Source organism: Antechinus flavipes, chromosome 3 (assembly GCF_016432865.1).
Source record: "Antechinus flavipes isolate AdamAnt ecotype Samford, QLD, Australia chromosome 3, AdamAnt_v2, whole genome shotgun sequence".
NCBI lineage: Eukaryota > Metazoa > Chordata > Mammalia > Dasyuromorphia > Dasyuridae > Antechinus > Antechinus flavipes.
This window is the reverse complement of record NC_067400.1, coordinates 15,320,671-15,330,696: the sequence shown is the minus strand read 5'-3', so window position 1 is coordinate 15,330,696 and position 10,026 is coordinate 15,320,671. Positions and strand designations below refer to the sequence as shown.

Below are 10,026 nucleotides of genomic sequence, written 5' to 3'. Positions count from 1 at the left end.
GGGGAGTAAATGGCGGGACTGGGGCTGGAGCCAGGGGTAACTCGGGGAGTAAGTGGCAGGGCTGGGGCTGGAGCCCGAGGTAACTGGGGAGTAGTAAATGGCGGGACTGGGGCTGGAGCCAGGGGTAACTCGGGGAGTAAATGGCCAGACTGGGGCTGGAGCCAGGGGTAACTCGGGGAATAAGTAGGGGGGCTGGGATTGGAGCCCGAGGTCTCCTGGGTTCACACCCAGCCCTCTTTCCAGTGCACTGCATTGCTTCATGACATGTAGGAGACAGAATGTTTAGGACCCGGAGGAAGTAAGGCACTTCAGCCTTGTGACTATGGGCCAGCTGCTCAAACTCAGTTTCTTCTTCCCTAAAATGGGCATAGCAATCTCTGCAATGCCCACCTCAAATGCGATGATCTATTCAAAACCCTGGATAAGTGTTAGGTCAGGTGGGTCTTAGTCTCTTCCCCTTCTCAGCCCGGCATCCACAACTGTTGAACCTTAGTTTGCTCCAAAGCAAACGGCCTTTCCAAGGTCCTTCCAGCTTGACAAATCTGTTCTGAGCTGGGAAATGATGCTTAAAACCCACCCCCCCAAACTTCCTGCCCCTCACCTGGATTCCCAAGGAAAAACAAGTCACACAAATGGCCGTGTTGGACTCGGAGGCACCAGGTTGATGCTCAGTTTGTTAGCCTTAGCGTAAGGCTTGTGCCCAGGAGCTCCGATATTAGGCTGAGAACAACTTACAGGCCTCAGGATTTGGCAATAGGGTTTAGTTTTGCAATAGAGTATGACGCAACAGCAAGTGTGAGGACTTTGAATCTGGATTCTAATTCTGGCTCTGCTACTCATATTACTTTAGTTTCTCCTGGAGTCAATTTCCAGATCTATAAAATGGGGTGATGATCATATCTAAAAAACCTTCCACACAGGTTTTTGTGAGGATCATGTAGAATGTCAGCCCTTTACTACTGAAAAAGCAAGAACAGATAATGAAATATATGTATCTTCCTATTATGGACAAAAAGATGGGAGACTACTAGGGCAGAATGTTGCATATATTTCCAGAGGTAGTCGTGAATCAGATGCTTTTGCTTAACTGTTCTTTGTTACAAGGGTGGGATCTATAGAGATAAAGAACTTTGGGGGGGCTAATTTTAAGAAGTGACTGTGATATAAAAATAAGTCTCTATAATTAAAAAAATAAGAATAGTTCTGGAGAAAAAGAAATATACTTCCTGTGTCTCGGCAGAAGGATGGGCCACTACTGGAGCACAATGTTGGATACTTTGTTATATTCAGTTAGCCGATCAAGAGTTTTTGCTTAATTTCTTTTTTTTTTTTCCTTTTGGTTAAAAGGCAGTTTCATTGGTGGTAATGGTGGAAGAGTATTTTCCAAAATGAAAATGAATGATGCAACATGTCATCAATAAGTTTTTTTTTTTTAAATGTAAGCTCCTTGAAAGCAAGAATTATTTCTTTTTCCTCTATTTCCCTAGGACCTAACCTGGCATCCAGTAGGCGCTTACCAAGAGTTGGTTGACTAACTGATCATTAAATGAAATACAGCCCAACAAATTGGGAAGACGGTTGCCTGGGAATCTGAAGACCCAGACACACTCTGCTACTTACTTGCTACGTAATATTGGATAAGTCATTCTGGAGCGTCTGTCTACTCCTCGGACTATCTTATCTCACAGATTGTTATGTGAAATATTTTTTTTTTCTGGCAGCAATCAAAAAACAAGGTATCGGTAGTAATGACGATATGGTAAAATCTAGTTTACTTTCAATCTTTAAAGATGCTTCACTTTCAGATAATTAAGATCAAGCATAAAACTGGGAACCTTTCTGGAAAGACAACCCAGAAGACTTCAATTAGTGTCTTGAAAGAAAATAAAACAACAGGGCAATGGAGTGGTTCTGATTAAGCCACTTGTAGCAGTACATTACATTGCATCTGGAATGAGATGTGGGTGGGAAATCTCCGGAAGCACTTCTTCCGAGACTTGGACCTTATGAAACTCTTATTTCATGAGAGCAGGTTGACCAAAGGAAGCTTGGAGGCAACAGATTCAACTTTTTTGTTTATTTGTTTTTTAGGTCTGTAACCAAAACTCTGTTGGATTAACCAAGGTCATATGTAACACAATTGTTTTTCAGAAAAACCTAATGAAAATCTCCTTTAAGTCTTAAAATTCAAGACAGTTTTATTTAGGAGTTTACTTATTAGTTTAAGTAAGAGAGGCCACCTAAAATATTTTTCTGATAACAAGCTGGGCACAAGTCACAAAAGTAACTTTTTTTTTTAAAGCACTTATTTAACACCTACTGACTGTGCAGAGAATGCATTTTTTATTTGTCTATCACTCTGAAATATACTCAAAATTCATTATTAAATATAAATAACTCAGGCCCACATGATTTTTCAAACATAAATGTTTACTAACATAAATAGCTTAATAAACAAAAGGTACAAGATTGTTGTTGTTTTACTATGTACAATAGATACAATATGTACACGAGGAAATGTTTTCTGCCTACAAGACATCAAGACATCTCATTTTTTCCAAAAGAGATCATGGAACCTTCTTCTTACGGAACCATTAGTCATAGTTAAGATGATCTAAAAAATGGTCATCGGTGCCTCAGGATAAGAAGAGGGACTGGATCAATGGCATGCAGTATCCAATCTTTGAAATAGAGATGTATTTAAATGTCAGAGTTCCAGTTTGCCTAAAATTACATTATATACGATAGGCTGTTTTAAAAATAAAAACATAAAGGGGGGAGGAGGACTCCCAATGATATTCATATTTAATCAGATAGCTCTTTCAATAGGGCAAAATCTAAACTCCTTAAAGGTGGTGAGGGGGTATATTTACAATATCTCCCTCTGTCACCTATTATCATGCCCTATATTTAATTACTGTTGAGTGAATTTTCATTACCAAAAAGAAAGCATTTATAAGACTGAATGCATATCAACTTCTATCTATTCCTACACTAATAAACTATGTTTTGGAGGTGACTAGATTTCTGAAGGCCACATAAACCAAGCACAAGCTTTAAGTCTATTTTGTCTATCACGTGAGGACCTCGAGAAGTTTGGAGAGCTGGTGGATCTCTATCACCACAGCTGACCACCAAGTGATAATTTTTCAGCAATGGTCACTCATGACACAGTCGAAAGCAGAGAGGGATTTTTAATGTTTATCACCCATGGTTTCACAAGAGTATTGAAATCTAGAACAGGATGATTTTTTAAAAAATCATACTTCTGAACAATTTTCTATTCTGTCGATTACTATGTATCTTAGGCTTGACAGCCAGCAACAGATGACAGCATTTGGGTGATTTTGTTGACACGTATGCCCAAGATCCCAAGTCCCTGGTCTTGCAACAACAAAGAGCATCATCATTTTTTTTTAGGGAGAAACAGAAAATCTTGAAAAATGTTTTCACAACAAACTTATTTTATCTTTTTATTAAAAAAATAAATAAGATATACAAGCGTTTTTCTGGAGATGGGAGGGGAGGAATGAATGAGTGTCACAGAATCAAACACATAAGGAAAAGCTATTACAATTACAAAGAACATTGGGAATCACTGTTCTGCCAAAGCGAGTGCAAGTGTTTCTCAAGTTTTCAGCCACATGGAGACATTTCACGGCCGTGAGCAACCATGTCTTGAATTGGCCGGAGCAGAAAAGTCAGTTGTGTAGAAGCCCTGTCCAATGCTCGTTCAGGTCAATTCAGTGAGAAATCAGTACACATATAACTTTGCTTTAACATAACCTGAAAAACTGGGTGCTGTTTAATTGCTTTTTAATGCACGGGGTGGGGGGGACCTGGTGTTGGAAGGAATCCTAAAGTGAATCCCTTTGCCAATCCTATTTGATCTGTTCTTAATCGATCGGTATCTTCATCTACCAGATTTGCCTAAGGTGGAGTACATGTGCAGTCAGTCCCCACCTCTCTGTGGCAGCTGCACGTTCCCTTAATTAGCCGAACCCCAACAAGGCTGTGTTTCTATATTTAAGTAGTGTGAAAAGCTGGGGTCACACCCTGGGTGCCTCAGAGCTTCCTTTACATTGGAGAAAAGCAACATCAAGCTAGGAGTCAAAATCATCCCCTTTCCCCTAATGGACCCAAACCAACAATTGGAATTCCCAATCTCAGCACTGCGGGGCTTTCTTTCCCAAGCAGAGCTGACATCTCTGCAGGAGAGGGCTCAGGCCCTGAGTCACAAAGGACGTCCAAGATGAGAACGGGGGAACTCGGGGCTGCTCTGTGGACAACGCTAGTACTGCCTCTGACTGAGTCAACGGACCACTGATTTTCTTTTTCTGTTTGTGGCTGGCGAAGGAGATGGAGATTTCTTTCAGTGATTTCTAAGCACTGCTTAGAATGCTGACACTGGTATGTCACTGACTAGAGAAGAATTTGGCTAGTGACCAACATTTTCTCAAAGCACTGACAATTCTGGTTTTCCATGGAACCCTGGATGACTTTCCTTAGAAACCCACAGAATTCTATTGGACCTGGTTATCAATCAATCTATCAATCGATAAACATTTATTAAGCGCCTACTATGTGCCAGGCACTGTGCTAAGTGCTGGGGATACCAAAAGAGGCAATGACAATCCTTGCCCTCAAGGAGCTTACAATCTAAAAATTTTCTGCTAGCTTGTTCCTCTCACCTGTGCTAACGCAGGACCTGAAACCAATGGTCCATGTTCTTCTTCTGCAGCCTTGACTTCATTATGTCCCTTATTTAACCTCCCTCTGATCTGAGTCGTTATTTCTGTACTTCAGTTGCTATGATTAATGTTCCATTTTCAAAACACAAATATAAGGGGACAATATAATCGGTCAGACTTTCCAGCCAGAGTACATGGAGAACAATTAGCAAATAATCAACCAGCCTGTAATTGGTTCTATTTTAGACTTGTGGTATGTGTATCTCTGAGGTTTCTTAGAAATGCTCTCAATTCCCAGTCATTTTAAAGCTCTGGGGTGAGGAGTAAGGAAGGAAAAACAGGCAACAAAAAAGGAAAAGACAGAATAAGAAAAAAAAAAAAGAAAGGAAAAGGAAGAATAAAATATAGAGGAATATTACAGCGAAAGGAAAGGGAAAGAATGGGAAAGAGATGAAAAAGAAGGAAAAAAAACAAAAGCGAAATAGGCAAAAAAGAAAAATAGTAAACAACAAAGCTCTGGGCAATGCCTTCTTTTTAGAACTCCCTTCCCCGACTGCTTCCCCTCCCACCCCCAAAATTGGCTACAAATGCTGGACAGGGCTTATTTCAAATAATTTAGCATTATCAAGGATTTTCAAATGGTGACTGTGTTACTGACTTCTTCATACTGGATAACAAAATATGGGTAGCTCTGGTCATCATTAAAAATGACAAAAATCTGAGGCTCAAAGTAATTATCCACGCAGGAGTCATACAGGTCACTGGTTATGCTCTCTGGATTCACTGGAGGTGGTCTTCTCATGTTATGGTTGCCTACTGTGTATCTTCCAGTTAGCACTTTGGCCAGAAACATAAAATGGACGCCTTTGGGGGACCTCTTAGAGAAGCTGTGGGAGTAGCTCGCCTTCCTTGCAAAGTAACTGCCTTGTCCGAACATGGTAGCATGTTTACCACAGACACGCGGGTCAAAGTTGTGCTTACAGATGCCATCCACCACATCTTGGGACGTCCCGTGGAAGAGATGTCGCTCGTTCATGATTCTGCTAATGTCATTGGCTTTCTTAGACATGTACTCCTTTTTCCTGGTGCAAAGAGGGATGGGAGAATTGGAAAAAAGAAGCAAAGAAGAGCTTTTAATGGGCAAGATTTAATAAAGGACTTTGTTTTTAAATTTCTATACTTTATTAGAAGAAGTAAGAGAAGCAGCAACTCATTTAAAAGTAGGGAATGACAAGAAGCCTGTGGTTTAAAGGGAAGAGTCTCTCTATTAGAATCTTACTAAAAGGTATAGGATTGACCTTAAATGAACTAAAAAGACCATCTTCGACTCATAGGAGAATCTACAATTTCTTAGGGCAGAGTTATTAAATAAAATAGAATTAGGACCAATTATCATTCTCTCTCTCTGTCTTTTTTTTTTTTTTTACTGTATTTTAATTTCTTTCATTACTATTTTCCAATTACATTTTAATCCAGTTAAGCCTGTACTTGGGTATTATGGACTGCATATATCCTATCAGCTGAGTGTTTGACACTTCTATGTTAGGGTATCCAAGTGGATGCTTTGATCTTTATACCTGTAATTCCTAGTATAATACCTTATACAAAGTAGGCACTTAATAAATGTATATTTGGAATGAATGCTATTTTCATATCTAAGCTGGTACAAGCTATGGGAGACGACATGGGATAGATGAAGAGTACTGAATTCGGAATTGAAGAAACTAGATTCAAATCTAACCTCTTCAGGACTTAAGTTTCCCCAAGTATAAAATGAGGGGATGGTTTTGCCTCTGGCTCCAAACATAAGATCTCATGGGATTTTTCTCATTCTCTATGGACCATTATCTCACACCTGGGAGTAGAAAACCATCCTTCCCCTCCGTCTTCCTTACTAGTCTCTAGCTCTCTTTCTCCTTCCAAACCCTGCTCAGGAAGGCTTCCCTCATCTATCCAATCCAACTCTTCTTTGCTTCTTTAATTCCTGACTTCACAACACTCAACTTGTACTATATTAAATTTTATTAACTTGTATTTGCTATCGAGTCCTCAATTAGTAACTCAACTGAAAACCAGACTTTCCTGAGTTGTTTTCACTTTATTCACTTATTTCAATTTATTATTCATGTTATTATTTTACTTTATTTTATTTCACCGTATTTTCATTTTATTTATAAATTTCACTTCAATTTATTATTATTATTTATGATTCATCAATGAACCCCTCCCTCTTCTTGTTCCATAATGTAAGACCCTCGTGCCCAGGGAAGTGGCAGGACTTTGACTCACCTTTTGTATTTTTCCCAAAGAAACTGGTTCTGCACTCTCAGTATTTTCAAGATTCTATATTTAATCTCAGGCACAGTCTTATGAAAGAGATTATAAATGGTTCGGTAGCTTTTGTCCTCCTTGGAAACAGGCACTTGGATGAAGTCCTGAGATGGATCCATAGCAATCCAGGTTTCGGGATAGAAGTTGGTGGAGGTAACTACAGACGGACAGAAGAGCTGGGATGAGGCCGTTTCAGCTGAAGGAAGGGGCAATGAGGGCATACCACCGAGGGTCCTGATTTGGAAGAAAAAAGTCTGGGTTTACAACACCGAAACAAACAAGTTTTGAACTCTAATTGGGCAGTCACAAGTAATGTTTTGCCAAAGCTTGAACGAGTTGTTTATAACTTGGTAATTATGTACCGGCTTAGAATTGGCAAAGCGTGGATGCTTCTTTTTTAAAAGAAAAAAAAAAGCAGAAGAATGCCATTTAAAGAAGGGGGAATGTTGCCAATGTTGTCTGGGTACCAAAGCAATGATTCCCATTGTCCCGATCTCCTGTCTGTGGATGCTTACTAACTGTGTGACCTGAACAAATCCAATCTCCTTCCTGGCTTGATTTTTTCATCTATAAAACATTCAATGACCCTGAGGTTCCTCCAAGTATGGATTGCAGAGCATCTGAAGGAAGGAAGGAGCAGCCTACAAGGCACTGGAGACTCTAAGTTAGAATCATATTTCATGTATAATCATCACGTGTCTCTTAGGCTTGTCCATTCAAAAAAGTTTGTCTCAAGCAAGCAGTGATGGCTTATTGGTTGGGTCTCATCAATGATAGCAAGAATGGGGGGAGATAAATTGTTTTAAAAACATTTAAATTATTTTATTACTATTATTATTTAATATTAAATTAAATTTAAAATTAAATCATTTAAAATATATGTAACCAGTCATCGAAAATCAGTAGAAATCTATGATTGGGAACAATTCTAGAATTGAATCTAGAATCCATGTACCATGCCGTCTGAGCATCCTTGTTAGTCCAAGGATGATATCTAGAGTTTCCCCTCAAAACAGCCACAGACCAACACACACATTAGTGAATAATTAAGTGCCACCTTGGGAGATGGGCACCCCAGTGATACAGCATGACATTTTAAACATCAGGCATAAATCCTTCTGCCCTGGCCATTGTTACGAAATCTTTCTCCGGGCAGCCCAATTCATTTCAGCCACGAGCAAGCGTAGACAAAGCTGTTGGAACTTTAGCAGACTTGTATTTTACATGCTGCTGCAAAGATAACCATCATGGAGTATTAAATCATGCCTTTTGGGTAAATGACAAGGAAAGATTTCAAATCTTTCCAAACAAGCCATCAACTGATTTTTTTTTCCTATTAGAATAAGGGGGGCAAATGGCGCTGAGGGTGGGACACTGAGTAACCTTCCCTTTTCCAACATTGTATTTTCCCATTTTTTGTTATTAATTGCTTCAATTTTGTGTTCTTTCTCATTTTTTTTTCCCTTTTTGATCTGATTTCTCTTGTGCAGCCGGATAATTGTGGGAATATGTATAGAAGAATTGTACATGTTTAACAATTACCATCCAAAGAAGGGGAAAAGAAGGAAAAAAAAAATTGAAACACAAGGTTTTGCAAGGATGAATGTTGAAAATTATCTATGCATGTGTTTCTTTTTTTTTTTAAATAAAGCTTTTTATTTTCAAAATATATACAGGGATAATTTTCAACATTCATCCTTACCAAATCTAGTGTTTTAAATTTTTCCCTTCCCCCCACCCCCACCCCTAGATGGCAAGTAATCCAATATAGGTTAAACCTGTTATGCATGTATTTTGAAAATAAAAAGTTTTCCATAAAAAGGCAAGGTGAATTGAGTTGTAGGGGAAGGAAGACAGGGACTTGCCAGAATGATAACGATCTTTTAAAACCAAAGGCAAAAAGCTTTTGTAAAACATCAATAAAAAGAGAATAGAAAGTGGGGGAAAGGTGCTGGGTAAATGGAAGGCAGTTTGATTGCAGCATCTCTAAGGATTGCAGCATCTGTGTAACATGGGGTCCCTGAGTTGGGTTTTGATAGCTCGCTTTCGATATTAGTGATTTCCTTTGAAATTCTATATATTTCATTTTATGCATCCTTCTGAGAAGGGGGTTCAGGGCACCCCAAAAATGATGGGCGATGCCTCGTGTACAGGGAGGGAAGCCTGGATGAGTGCGCCCCTTTTCATTCAGGTCAGTCACTCTCAAGGACTTCCAGGCTGAACAGCAGCAGCAACCTGGAGCAGTGGCTGATTTTCGCCTGATTAAGTGCTTACATGTAATCAACCCGCTTAACCGTTTTCATAACAGGAGAAGAAAGAGGGGGAAGGAAGGGGGAAAAATGGGGAAGAGAGAAAGCCAATGCCCACACCTGGCCCCAGTTTCAGGGCTCAGCAGGAACCCGTCACGAGGATCCACACAGACAGGAAGGGCAGGCCCGGCCCTCCCATGTTCAGAGTATTTTCATTCTAGTGAAATGATGCGACACAGGTGGGGCAGCTGGGTATGGGCAGGCACCTAATCCCCAGAGGGGGCACCTGAAACCAGGGTTCTGCCTTTCAGGCCCAGCCACCTCAGACATGAATCCCCATGAGTGGGAGGCTTGGGAAATGCCCCCAAACCTGAAGCCCTTTACTCAATAAAATCAGTCACAGTCATCCCAGAGGCACAAGTACATTGAGTCATCTTCCTCAATGTTGTGGGCTACGGCAAACAAAGAGAAGCAGTCTCTTTTCTCCCGGACGCCCACAGTCTAGCTGAAAGGACAGCCTTTTACCCCCTTAATGCAAAGACCTGAAGAATGCTTACTTACAAAGAATCCTGGGAACACAGAACTCTAGGGAGCAAGGGGATCTCTACCAGCCAGCAGCGGAGGGCAGGCCATCCATGGGATACAGAATCTACAAACGCTTCCCAGACCCGGGCAATGTTAAAAGCAATGGCCTCACATTCATGGCTCCTGACTTGCATCTTATCTGAATCACCTCAGTGCTCCAGCCTAGCAAG

General features: G+C 40.3%; 1 protein-coding gene across 2 annotated transcripts in view; it reads right to left on the bottom strand.

The window, feature by feature from the left end:
• Positions 1–2,409: 2,409 nt before the first annotated feature.
• The window catches only part of TIPARP (TCDD inducible poly(ADP-ribose) polymerase), a 45,642-nt gene continuing 38,025 nt past the window's right edge, over positions 2,410–10,026 (bottom strand). For both annotated transcript variants that reach the window (XM_051983072.1, XM_051983073.1), the window contains exons 5-6: positions 6,981–7,256; positions 2,410–5,773 (exon numbers count right to left, since the gene is read on the bottom strand). In XM_051983072.1, coding sequence (XP_051839032.1) covers positions 5,326–5,773; positions 6,981–7,256 — 724 coding nt within the window. In that variant the 3' untranslated portion in view covers positions 2,410–5,325. The remainder of the gene's footprint in view (positions 5,774–6,980; positions 7,257–10,026) is intronic.